Source organism: Lemur catta, chromosome 16 (genome assembly GCF_020740605.2).
Source record: "Lemur catta isolate mLemCat1 chromosome 16, mLemCat1.pri, whole genome shotgun sequence".
NCBI lineage: Eukaryota > Metazoa > Chordata > Mammalia > Primates > Lemuridae > Lemur > Lemur catta.
Window position 1 is genome coordinate 9574152 of NC_059143.1, and position 13787 is coordinate 9587938.

Sequence of the window (13787 nt, forward strand, 5' to 3'; positions counted from 1 at the left end):
ACATTTATATCACCGAACCTGTAAATTGTGTATCTTTATTGTTCCTTTAGGACAGTATGCTCTAGGTTTAAACACAAGTGAATTCTGTGCATGTGGAGAACAGTCTTGTAACTGTAGCTGTGAGCAGCGGAGCCCTCCTGTGTGGGTTTTGTGGACCCCTAAACAGCAAAACTCAGAATATACAACACCCACCACCACCACCAGCACCACCAAAATATTTCTGTCTGGATCCAGAATTTCAGACAGGCTTGCTTCATCTGCTCTTCTGTTCTTCCTGGATCCTGGCTGCCTCATTTCAATAGATAATTGAAATCTTTCTTACTTTCTCAATACTCCTTGGGGAAATTCCACTTTGAAATTCTCTTTTCCCTGTCATTTTTACTTTACAGTTGAGAGGACAGGGATGAGCGAGAAAACAGGATCTCTCTCCCCCTCTCTTCCCTTCTCTCTTTTTTCAAATGACGTAGGGAGTTTGGACATCCTCCCTACCCCCACCTCCCCTCTTTGATTCTAACCCCGATTCCTGGAGAATTAACAGTTTTCCCCCTCAGTGCTTGCTGGTCACCGCACCGGGGAGGTTGGAGGGGCTGCCCAAGGACAGCCCGGAGCTGACGAGCCCCAGCCGCCCGCGTCCGGGGGAGACGCCTGGTCCGATCAGGCCGGTCACAAAGCCCAGCTCGGCTGAAGCGCGGTAACATCAGACAGAGGCTTCCACGGGTCCCGCGGTGCGCCCCGCTCGGCGCGGGCGGCTCCACTGCGCCGTGGCCCGAGTTCGCTGGGGGACAACTTACTGTGTTGGCCGGGCGTCCACACCGCAAACTCCCCGTGGGGACGGGGGAAACAGCCCAGGCAGGGTCGTGTCGAAGAGTAGAGGCCAAAAAAGAGGAGCGAGAAGACGGCAGGGAGGGACGAAGCGGGGGCACCGGCCCCCCGGCCCCCCAGGGCGCCCCTCGGACGCGGATGGGGAGACCCTCCCGGGGAGGCGGGCCTTCCCTCAGGCCCGATCCGGCCCGCTGCTCAGACAGGTAGTTGCGCGAAGAGCGAACAAAGCTGCCGGCGGAGGCGGGCGGCGGTCCCGGGGCGCCCCCGGGGACGGAAGGGCCGCGGCCGCAGCGCCCCGCGCCCCCCGCCGGCCCCGCGGCCCGAGCGCCCCGCGCTGGCCGCCGCCTCCGCCTCCCCTCGCGCCGCCGCCTCTTCGGGGACGCGGCGCTTCCGAAGGGACGGGCGGCCGCGGGAGAGGAAGTGGGGCACGCGGCGGAGGGCGGCGGGGGGCGCCGGGAGCGGGAGGGGCGGGGGCGCCCCGAGCCGCCGAGCCGGCCGGGCACCGACTGCCATCCTGCAGCGATTTCCCTGTGTCATGGCTCCGGTCTCTTAGCAACAGCCGCGAGTCCGGCCGCCCCGAGCCGCCGCCGCCGCGGGCTCAACTCCACCCGGCGGAGCCCCGCGCGCCGCAGCCACACAAAAGAGGCGCGAGGGCCGGCACTGCGCGGCCGCGGGGGCCCGCCCGGGGGCGCCGCGGGAGGGGACGCCGCGAGCGCGGGGAGGCGCGCCGGCGGAGAGCAGGGCTCGCAGGCAGGATGCAGGATGCGGAGGACCTGACACTTCTTGGAAACTCTTGGAAATGGCTCCCGCCACAGCGCCGGAGGGGGCTGCGAGCCTGGGGCGGGCGCTCGCCCCCGCTGGGCTGCTGAGCGGCGCTCCGATGGAGGGCCCCGAGGCGCTGTCCCCGCGCTCCGTCGTCGGCTCGGTCTGAAAAAGTTTCTCCATGGTTCCTTTGTGTCGCCCGAGCGCCTGTTCGCCGGCCCCGAGCTCCCCCGCTCTCCCCGGGTAAGTGAGCGATATTGTTTGCTTATAGTGCTGCCATTTTGAGCAATTCTGCCAGTCCCCGGTCCCCGAGCCGCCCCTCCCCGCGCTCCTTCCCCGAGCCCCGGTGCCCCGAGCTGGTGTCGGGAGAGGCTTTTAACGGGGCGGGCTACACGGGATGAGCTGCCCAGAAAAAGCGAGTTCAGGATTGCCCTCACTTCGCTCCTGCCTGTCTTCTTTTCAGAGGCGGACTCCCAGCTGCTGCACTCATGTGACTCCAACATAAATAAGCAGACCCAAACGAAGGGCAGGGGGATCGCTGCCCTGCCACTGAGGGGCCCGGGGTCGGGGACCCGGGAAGGGTGCGGGGCACAGCGTAGCGCTCCCAGCCTGTGGGCTCTGAGCCTCAGACAGCGAGTGGGGCTTAATCCATCATGAGCGGAGAACTTGAATGTCTCTCTTGGAAGCAGTTGTATTTTTAGACATCCCTCCTTGGCTTCCCCCATCCTCCATTCCTGAACCACGGTAAGACCAGCACCAGGCAGTAAACTGCTAGGGCGGCCAACCTCGGCTGCTAAGTTTGTTTTCTCTCGTTAGGTATAAAGGACAGCCTCAAAGGTGGGTCTTCTGTGGCATCTGACCTTTGTTAGTATTTCATGTCAGATGGGATACATTAAAAAGGAGTACAGCTTTGGATAGAGTTGAAGGAATAATAAACCAGGGAGTTAATTACTAGCTATTAAGCCGATTTTAAAGATCTTATGTAAACGATTGTTGAAATCCATTCCAACCTTCCTTACATTCTACCGGAGCCAAAGCTGCTTTGCCAAGGAGAAATCCAAGCGGGTGCCTTCCTCCCCGGAAGACATCCAGCATCTTGGTGCCCCTGACCAATGGCCAAGAAAATGTTAGCCCTTCTCTCCTGGGAGAACCACTCTGCCAACTGAGTATGGATTTGCTTCTAAAATGTCTGGTCCTTAAAGCCTTCTTAAGATAACCACAGGTCTCCAGATTACTTAGGATGCCGGAGTCCAGTGATCACTTAAAACAACAGTCTTTATGTTACATCTACATAATAAATGTGTTTATTTTGGGGGGCTATGGATGGATAGTAAGTTTTTTTTAAAAAAAATCTGTACTTACTGGTGCAGCTCTTTATTATAACAAAATTTAAAAGGTTTATAGATGTAGTCTCTATACTGACCCCTCTCTGACCTACCTAGTGTTTCTCTTCACTGAAACCTAAGTTCCAAAGAGATATTGATTTGTAAACATACTAAAGAGCTTATTACCATTTGCATTCCCACTGATGGAGAAAAGATCCTGCCTTATATTGATGTAATGGAAAGAAGCAGCTTTTTACCCAAGCACCAATTAAAAGCAAAATTCTACCTAAGTTGTCTCACATTTTCCAAGGGTAATTTATTCTAAAATATGAATTATCTTATAAAGGAAGAAAATACCAAAAGGCTTGTGAGTTATATCTAACTCTTTCAGTTCATACAATGCCCTTAATTTCAGCAACTCTGTTATAGGAGGGGACACAACCAATGGAACAGAAAATGTTTTACTCCAGGGATACAGCAGGACTGAAATTTTTAGAAGCTGCCAGATAACCACAAATATGCATCTGTGAATTTACCTACACAGGCTTTATTACGAACAACTAAATAAACTTCCTAAGGATAGTCTATCGACTGTTGCCACCTTCCCTTCCTAAAAATGACCTCATGAGAAAAAGATGAAGAAAACAGCTTTGGTTCTGAGAAATGTCATTCTACAAATCATTATTATGTAGAGGGCTTTACCTAGTTAATTGCCTACTCATTTGAATACTGAGATTCTGTAGAGTGCTCTTGGCACATTAATAAGGGGTCAGAAAGCTATTATGGCAGAGTTGTTTTTTTTTAAGATTGTAAATTTCCCACATGAAAAAAAGATCTTTCTCTTGGAGATTCCAGGAGACTTCTTAAATTCCCTGATGAAATCTAGCACAGGATACCTTTAAGGGAGTTCCTCCAAGGGAGGAGAAAAGGCCAGAAGGAAGAGCTCAGTTATGTAACCAGTTACCTAAAACTAAATATTCCACCCCAAGAAGCTGTCCAGATGTTGCAGAGTGGAGATGCAGAGAAGGCTGTGAGAGAGATCTGCTTGCTTTCAGCTGTAGGAACAAGGATAGATGGGAGACAACTTTGTCAGGGGATTGTCAGAGTATTGCAGTATCTCTGATGTTTTCCCCAAAATGAACTTTCTAGTAATTATCTGAAGTAAATAAACCATCTGCCTACCAGTATTTTGACCTTTACTTTTCATCCAGTGAAATGAATTCCTTTGTCTTCATACAGTAGTAACTTTTCTGACTGTTCTGGTGACTTTGGGCCCCACATTGACAGATTCCTCAGCTTAGAGACTTGAAACGCCTGTGGCAGCTCCCTTGGGAAATCTGATTCCAGCAGGACTGAGGGAAAGGCTCTTGCCAGGAAAGTCCTCGACCACTACTTTTGAGTCCGCACATGTAGTTTTTAATTAATGATTGGAACTCCATTGACTGCCAAGCAGGAGGGTTTGAAATGAACAGTGCTGGGGAGTGTGTGGAGGGATGGGCTGGGGAGTGGGGAGAGGAGGTTCTCTCAGATTGTTTTATCACCACCTGTCAGTCATTGCAACAACGTTTCCCTTCCCTAATATCTACCCCACCCCAGCCTTGGGTTAGTGGGTAAAGGCCCTGAGGTGGGGGCACACATGGAGTGGGATCTGGGAGCAGGGCAGTTGCAGCGCCTGGGATGTTGCTGCAGCCAAGCCCACACCCTCTGACTGTCTTCCTCTGCTTTGCAGCAGGAGGAGGTGGCCGAGCAGCTAGTGGGCAGTTGGCGCCCCCCTGCACAAGCCTCCACCCCAGAGGCTAGTCCCGCATTCCACAAGTTCGCCATGATCGCCACCGGTGGCCTGCTGAGGATTTCCGCCAGAAAGCAGGACCCCCTCCGCCCCCCCAGCCAGATCCCCAAGCGCAAGCGGAAAGCCAAGAGGAGGCGCAAGAACGACGTGGTGGTGGTGAAGGGCAAGCTGAAGCTGTGCTCCATCTCGGGGCTCATCGCCCTCTGCGGGATCCTGGTGCTGCTGGTGGGCATAGCCATGGCTGTGGTGGGCTACTGGCCCAAGGCCAACGGGCCCAGTAAGGAGGGGGGTAAGCAGCTGCCGCCCGCGGCCAGCGGCCACCGCGTCCCAAACACTGCCAATAGCAGCAACAGTGGCAGCAAAAACCGGTCCAGGAGCCACTCGGGGACTCCGGAGGGTGCCAACTCCAGTTCCGTGGGCGCGCCCAGGGGCACACCCCCAGCGCGGCCCGTCGCCCCTTCCTCCTCCTCCTCCACGTCCGTGGGTTTCTTCTTCCGCATCTTCTCGGGCTACCTGCACTCTGACAAGCTTAAGGTCTTCGGGCCCCTCATCATGGGCATCGGCATCTTCCTCTTCATCTGCGCCAACGCGGTGCTCCACGAGAACCGGGACAAGAAGACCAAGATCATCAACCTGCGCGACCTCTACTCCACCGTCATCGACGTGCACAGCCTCCGCGCCAAAGACCTGGCGGCCGCCGCAGCCGCGGCCGCGGCCGCAGCCGCCTCCTCGTCGGCCTCGGCCCCCGCCTCGGCCCCCTCCGGGGCCACGCCGCTAAATGGCTTCCTCAGTTACGTGCAGTCGCGGGGCCTGGAGCTGAAGCCGGGGAGCTGCTGCGGCGCTGGGGACGCCTTCGGAGCAGCGGCGATGCTGGCCAAGGGCTCGTGGCCTCACCCCGCGGCGCTCGGTAGTGGCGGCGCGAGGGGCGCCGCCTCCCCGCCCGACCTGGCCTCGTCCCCGCGCTGCCCGCGGGAGCCCCCGAGCCTGGCCGAGGCCGTGTACAGCATCTACCGCGAGCGCTCGGGCGGGGCCGGCCGTCGCCGGGCCGCAGATGCCGCCGCTGTGGCCGCCGCCGCCGCCACTGCCACCGCCACCGCGGCCGCCAGCAGCAACAGCAGCCCGGCGCGCTGCAGCCCACCCGAGAGCTGGGGGCGCCAGAGCACCGCCAGCTCCCTCGTGGGCTCCTCGCTGAGCGCCTTCGCGCTGCTACCCTTGCAAGGGGACCGCGACAGGGACGGGGACGCAGAGGGCGCGAGCTGCAGCTGGCAGAGGCCTCCCGGGGAACGCGGCTCCCGGGAGATCCCGCGGGGCGAGCTCGACCTGAGCTTGACCAGCCTCCGCGGCGCCGAGGGCGGCGCGCGCTGGGCGCACGGCGAGCAGGAGGAGCCCGAGGGCGCGGTGGCGGCGCGCACCGCCAGGGGGCAGGGCGGCCGCCTGCCTAGGACCGGCCGGTATGCGGCCTTGCGGCGCCGCAGCACCAGCGGGCTCCCGGACTACCGGGCACCGTCGCCCCGCGAGCCTCCGCCCTCCCCGGGCAGCGAGGACCTGGACTCCAGCCTTCTGGCCAAGGCCGCCTCCTCCTCCCCTCCCCTGCGGCTGGAGGACTCTCCCCCTGCCAGGCGGGACTCTGGGAGTTCCCAGTCGGATGACCCATCCATTAGCAATAAGGGCTACACCCCTCTGCGGGAGGCCGGCACCTCCTTGGAGTCGGTCATGGACGCAGTAGCCAGTAAAAGGCAAGACTGTGCTGCCGCCACCGCCCCGGGTGCAGAGCAGAGCGTCCCGGAGGGTGCCAGCCAAGAGACACCCACGGCTGGGCCACCTCAGCCGGTGCAGAGGCAGTTTACAAACAAGGAGAAACTCTTCATGATTTCCCGGTCTCCTGCCCTGGGGGTAGAGGAAGGAGAACTGGAAAGCACTGGCACTTAGGGAAAGAGGGAGCAAGGAGAAAGGAGAGGAAACGGGAAAAGCGCCCACTTGAATCAGTGCAATAACAGGTCCCTCTTTCCTTTGTGGACTGATCCGAGGACATCATTCAATATCCAAAGAGCTGCAGAATGTTATCCTTGAATTGCGTTCGCAAGATTCCTGTAGATATAACTCCAAGCAATTTTTTTTTTTAAAGCAAACTAGTCTTTTTATGTCCGATGGTGATTGTATGTTCCATGAAAACCAAATGTATTAAAAGGTCAGCAATCTAGTTCATTAGATAAAATTCTCTTAATTTTCTTAGGATGAAAATAATATATTTTTGACAGTAACTGTGCACTTTACTCCAACTTTATTTTTTACCCCTAATTTCCCTAACCCCTGTACTCTGCCGCTGGTTTTGTCCATAGCTGCTTGTGAATGACAAGCTTTTTTCTCCCTCCGTTTGTGGAGCATAGAAGAGTTTGTCTCAGTTCTCGTAGAATTGATCTTACTCAATGAAGTCAAAGCCAAAAGCATGAGTAATTCAGGAAAGAGCACTTTCCTCGCCCTACCCTACTCTGCTCACCCAACTGTCCAAAGGCCTCTTTATTTTTTAAAAGGGCATATGCATTTTGCTACTAGGGTATGTTGTGCAGGCTGGAGAGGGCAGGAGCCAGATGGACTGTTATATTCCTAAGTTCACAATATTAAGTACACCATGCTTTATTGAGTGTTATCACACCTGTATTGAAAATAGCATTAATATTTAAAATCTTTTTTAATAAAAGAAGTTCCAAACAGTTAAACATAATATGGCCTCATTTTGCTTTGTAGCTAGTTCATCTGGTACATCTAAAATATTTTGCTGTGACGCTGCTACTAGGACTGTAGTTATCTTCCCCCAAAGTACTCAGTGCCATCATCATTCAATCCATTTACAGTGAATTTTTAACTTAAAATGTAGGGTAGTATTTAACATTTGGGAGTTTCTCTTTCAAATAGAATGAAACATTAGATAGTCATTTTCAATACTTCTAGTTTACTTCAGAGTATTAATTTACAGAGCAGCAGGCTTATTAATAGTCCCTTCTCATCCTCTTAGATTTCACTATTTGATTTTGATTTTAACTTCATGATCTTGAATCCATGGCCTACATAGGCAAAAAGGTAATGTTTTAATAATTTGGCAGATTGTTTGCAATTGATGTTAAGAATTAATTAGTTAATTTTCAAGAACAGATGTGGTCATGTTAGTCCCCATGGATGAAGCAGCTGGTCCTATGGACAGAGTGCACATTCAGGACTGAGACTGGACCTCAGCTCTTGATATTGTTACCTGTGTAGCCTTGTACGAGTCACAAACTCTGAGTCTCCATCATCTGGTCTGTAAAGGTGGTTATTGAAATTATTATTACCATTATAATATGTTGTCTGAATGCATGCTGTAGAAAAATGGGCCTTCCCTTGATTTAAGCTCAAAAAAGTATAGGCTGAAATTTGGGATATCTACTTAATATCTGCATAACCTTAGACAAATCACTAAATCTCTCCGGGCCTCTGGTGGATGATACAGTCTCTATGATCTCCCTCAGCTCTAAAAGCTTTACTTCAGGGTGCTGATTTTTTTCCTGGATGTAATCATATTATATTTGTGCATATAACTTGGCGAAGAGTGAATATACTTCATAAGCCACCCTTAGTGTAACATTCTGTAATACATTTAAAGGACATAATTTATTCCCAGATTGGATCTGCGTTAAGCTAATAACTCACTTTAAGGCTGTGGATTAATATATTGGGCCTTTCTAAATAGCAAAAATGAGTTGCCACTAGTGAGGGACAAGGAAGTGTAATGAGACCTCCAGGTAGTGTTAAATTTCAACAGTCCCAATTGCTTCATCACTCTTCCAAAACAAACTCTAAATTTCCCTAGGTTTTCTTTCCTACTACCTTGCATATTGGTGATAATTTATGTACTGAGAGAGTTTGTTATTTAAAAGGAAAAACAGGTTCTGGTATTCTAAATTGCTGTTGGCAGTCCTTAGAAAATACACTGTATGACATTTAGCAAGTAATAAAGCCACTACCTCTAGTTCAACTAAAGAGGTGTGGGTAAAATAATATTTGTCTATTAAAAACTTAAGAAAATTCACTCTAACCAACTGGTTAGACTTGATACTGACTGCCTAGTTATATTAATCATATTAAATAAAAACGTCTAGCTCATGTTGATCTCATACATACAGGCCCTCTGAAATTAATTTCGGCAAACTAACTTAGTTCAGTATCAAGTTGCATCTATCTTAACCATTGAACAATTTATATTTTTTTTCTGAAGATGAAAAAGGATGAGCTCAATTTTCCAAATCTTATGAGGAGCCTGGGATTTTCTCAGATTTCAAAAAAATCCTCTGAAATTATGAGCGTAGTAATTCACAATCTTAACTTTCATAGGAGCAGAATGTTCTGCAATGACAATGCTGGTTTTTACTCACTTCTTACTGTGGGCTGAGTATGAGTTTTATACGTATTATCTCAGTGCATCCTCACAGCAGCTCTGTCAAAGTAGGATTATTATCATCCCCATTTTGGAGAGAAAGAAGCTGGAGTCACAATGGTGGAGCCCTTGCCCAGGGTTACACTGCTGGTTGTAGGAGCCAGGATTTCTACAGAGCTTTGAGGATCAGATGGCTCCGCTGGCAGATGCCAAGCTGAAGTTGGCATTTCTAGAGACCATCAAAATACTTTCTACCTTCTTAGATTCCCCTAGATGCTTTCCCAGAACCATTTTTAGAGAAATATGGAGAAATGTTAGAATGCACAATCAGATAAAAAGCTGAAGTTTGTAAATTTTGGACTGGAATAAATAAGTTTTTTTTATAAGTGACTTTGTGGGGTTTTTCTGTGCCCAACAAATAGGAGTATTTGAAGGGACATTACAGATTATGGAATCTCTCCACCGTTTACTTATAAAAGATGTTGCTAAGATTTAGAAAGATGTAACGATTTGGTCAGAGGCAAAGAGCAATGGCAGGACCCCAGTGTTAAAATAACCACAACAATTGGTGTGATTGATTTTCTCCCTGAATTTCTATCATGTACCAGCTGGGTGACCATGGGCAAGCCACTTAGTGTTTCTGTGTCTCAATGTCCTTTTCCACACAATAGGAATCATAATAATACCTACCTCACAGGACTGGAGTGAAGATTAAATGAATTAATGGGCATGGCAGTGGTGTTATAAAAAGGTCCGTTAGTTTTATTTAATTTAAAATAGAATCAATTGCCAAACAATTTTTAGATGGCCTTCCTTCTTATTAACAGAATAATTTTAGATTAAAAATCTAAAATGTAAGGCAACATAGCATAGTGGCTCAAAGTGTTACTTAGAGCGGTTACATAACATTATAGCTGGGTTTTAGCATCTATTAAATGGAGATAATAAATAGCATTTGACTCATAGAATTAATTATTTAAATGAGGACTAAATAAACTAATACACTTAAAGGACTTCGAACAATTCCTGGCACATAAAAAATTCAGTAAATGTTAACTACTCTTATTAAGGTGCAATACAGAAAAGTAATTAGTAGGCTAAATTTACTGCTCAGTTGTTAGGGACAACCATAAACGTTATACTGAAGTCTTTGTAATTTAAGTATATCAAAAAGAAAAAAAATAGACCTTTAAAAATGAGGACTTCTGCTGTTGCAGTGCCCCTGATAGAACAAAGAACTAACAAGAACTAGGTATGTGCTCCTCGTGGTCCCGTGGTCAGAGCATTACGTAACAGTGAATGGATGCTCAAACTGGCTTGCTTGGCTATATTGAGCCACAGATATTCCATTTCCATTTATTGAGGCTCGTCGAATTAGATAGGCCAAGCAAGTCCCTAAGGTCCCAGCCTCTGTCTGTTAGAAAGTCCCAAAGTAAAGATCAGGAGCTTTATTGATTTATTTAAATTGTCTAGACAAAAGTTTTTCTACTGGTTTTCTCTTTACTCATTTTGGGTTCCCTTTAAAGCTGCAGCTCTGATTTTTTTTTTTTTTTTTAGCTAAAGAACTTTTAAAAACTCTCCAACACATCAAATTAGTACAAACTAAGTATATGAATTTGTATTTTAATTAGAATAGTAGTTTTGCCAAGATAAAAAAAATATATTTCACAGTCAAGTAATTTATAAATATGACCTTCTTATATTAAGCGTTGCAGTTTAAGGTTGATATATTTCTCATTCATAACAAAGAATAGGATCGATGTTTATGGAGCTTGTCTAATAGAGACCCAGACTATTTTTTTATTTTAATTATTTTTGCGGGGTACAGCTAAAAAAGACTAAGTTTTTGAATGACTAACTCTGAAAAGAGTTCTAAGACTTTCTTTTTCTTTTCAGGGAAGTCATCTTTGAGGCCTTTTCTTCAAAAAGGAATGAGTTTCTTTAAATGGATATGAAAATGACGTGTTTTTTCTATTAAGCCACCAGAGGTTGGGGAGTCCAGCTTTAGTCAAACAGCTACCTGCCACTCTCCAAAGACCTGATGAGCTACTTGCTTTCTGTGTGCCATCAGTTTATCTATGAGTCAGAAAACCCCGGGCTAGTGCTGGGCCCACACGGGCTTGAACCACAGTAGGAGGTACACATGGCAGTCTTCCTGAAGATTCAGCCTTCACCCCAGAACCAGAGGTGCTTTAGGGTTTCTACCACCTGAAAAGATATTGTTATTCTGCTTGGAATGGGCTCCCAACTCTTACCCCTTCCATAATCCCAGCTATGATATGGCTGTGCTCAACAAACAGAACAGTGGCTCATTAGTCACTAAGATAACATATCGCAGGTCAAAGGACTCAAACAGGTTATGCAGATTCACTTTCAGTATCACAAAGCATGTGCCTGTCTCAATAACCTGTGCTTCTGATCCCACATTGTGACCAAATCCCACTAAGGGCCAGATGGCTGAATGTCAATAACAAAGGAGGAAAACAGGTGAAGAAAAAGAAAATCCTGCAAAAAGAGAAACAGATAAAGTTAGACTAGAGTAGCTAGGAAAGCTTTTTGTTTCATAAACAAGTATCTGATAATTCTTGTTTGTAGATTTCCTTTCTTTTCTTTTCTTTTCTTTTCTTTTTTTTTTTTTTGAGACAGGGTCTTGCTGTGTTGCCCAGGCTGGAGTGCAGTGGCATCATCATAGCTCACTGCAGCCTCAAACTCTTGAGCTCAAACCATCCCGAGTAGCTGGGACTACAGGTGTGTGCCACCACACCCGGCTAATTTTTTTTTTTACATTTTTTGTAGAAATGGGATTTCACTATTGCCCAGGCTTGTCTCAAACTCCTGGCCTCCAGCAATCCTCCTGCCTTAGCCTCCTAAACTGCTAGGATTATAGACGTGAGCCACCACATCTGGCCAGACAATGTTTTAAAATGAAAAATTACAATAGCTTTTATTCCTTAGAATATCTTCTCTCAGCAAATGCATGGCTAGACATTAATTTGTATATTTTTAATATTAAGGAAATTTCACAAAACACTGTATTCTTGAAATGAACCATTTGATACTAATAAATGCTAAACATCTAATAATGTCCAATAATTGAAAATAAATTTATGGGCAAATATACAAACAATTGCTTTTAAGTTGAGAAACTCAAGTATCTTTGAACTATGTCTGTACTTTCAAAGGAAGAAAATCCAAAAGTTATTAGTGACTGATGTATTAGGTCAATTAAAGCAAACCAGGTCAGAAAATGATGTCGCCATTGCTCTGTTTTATGTGATTACCTTATCACTCTATTTTGCACAGATACAACTTAAAAGAAAGAAATTTTACCTGTAGGAGTAAGTAGCTATGGCTCAAGCTGCTGCCCTTTCGGTAAATTACACAAATTGTTTTCAGATAAGTTCAAGATATAAACTACCTGTCATGAGTCAGGTAGGCATTGTTTTAGGTGGAAAGGATAAAAATATGAGTAAGACATTATTTCCAACTACAAGTTCTTGCAGTAGTATCGTTTTTGAGACAGGCACATAATCAATAATTTCAATACAATGTAAGTATTATAGGACAGTTATGATGTGGATCTTTCAGCTGAGTCTTGAGAAATGAAGAAAATGTCAGATAGATACAAAAGGTGGCAAAGGTATATTGGCCAGGAGGACCAGCATGAGCAATTGCAGGAGGCAAAACATAATTTTACAAGGTAGATTTTCATAAGGCAACTTGTATTTGACTTTTCTCTAGTATTTCCTTACGAGCAGAGTGAGGTGTTTATTTTGAAAAAAAAAAAACAAAAACAAAAACAAAACTATATGTCCCTATAGCTATATCTATAAATAAATAGATTCTCCTTTATGAGTAGATGGGTATTTGAAATTAAGATTACGATGATTTTGGCATTAAGATACTCAAAATATATATTCCCTACTAGTAGATCTTTACTTATTCCCCATGTATAACTGCCCTCTACTAGCAGGACTTCTTAACTGAGAAGTATCAGTACACGGAATTAACAAACCATATTTTTACTGGACCTAAACTATCTTTATGAGCAAGAATGATTTTTGCTGAATTAAAATTTTTGCTTTAAAATTACCATTTAATTTAAAATTTCAAATTCTGGAAATTATTTCTCTAGATATGTGTATAATGAGATGATACTGGGAGGAGAATCTGTCACTTGTCAAGGCGGTTTGTGTTGTTCCCAGCATGGTAGATGCTATTGTGTCACTCCATGTACTGTGATGACTGGAGACAGCATAAACTCGGGGTTATTCCACAGGTCACAGGTCATTTTTCAGAATCTAGACATGATACTTGAATGTATTTCTATAGATTTCTACATCAAGTTGCAACATTATATTCTGAGCAAACAAAAATAATTTATTTTTGTTAATAACAAACTTTCCATTCCTATTTTTCCTCACATATGTGTTCATAGCAAAAGGAAAGATTATTTAAGGCCCAGACAGCCTGTTGCAAATGTGGTTGAATATTCTTTGAGGACTGGCACCACAAACACTATGCTTTTTGATTTCTAAACAGCCAGTCATTTTCAGATAGTCACTGAAAACAGATTTGGCCAGAATAATGCAGTATAAATGCAGCTTAATATTTTGTTTACCTACAAAGCTGCAAACAAAAAGATATAGGCAAAAAAAAATCTATTTTTCAATACAAATAT

At 46.6% G+C, this 13787-nt stretch overlaps 1 protein-coding gene across 1 annotated transcript; it reads left to right on the plus strand.

The window, feature by feature from the left end:
* Positions 1-1732: 1732 nt before the first annotated feature.
* Positions 1733-7415, plus strand: TMEM200C (transmembrane protein 200C). Its single transcript, XM_045527329.1, has 2 exons — positions 1733-1827; positions 4639-7415. Exon 2 carries the CDS (start codon positions 4732-4734, stop codon positions 6625-6627), a length of 1896 nt encoding a protein of 631 aa, XP_045383285.1. The 5' UTR covers positions 1733-1827; positions 4639-4731; the 3' UTR covers positions 6628-7415.
* Positions 7416-13787: the final 6372 nt, after the last annotated feature.

Excerpts from the sequence above, each read along its gene's own strand:
- TMEM200C (XM_045527329.1), top strand. The coding sequence starts at position 4,732 with ATGATCGCCACCGGTGGCCTGCTGAGGATTTCCGCCAGAAAGCAGGAC.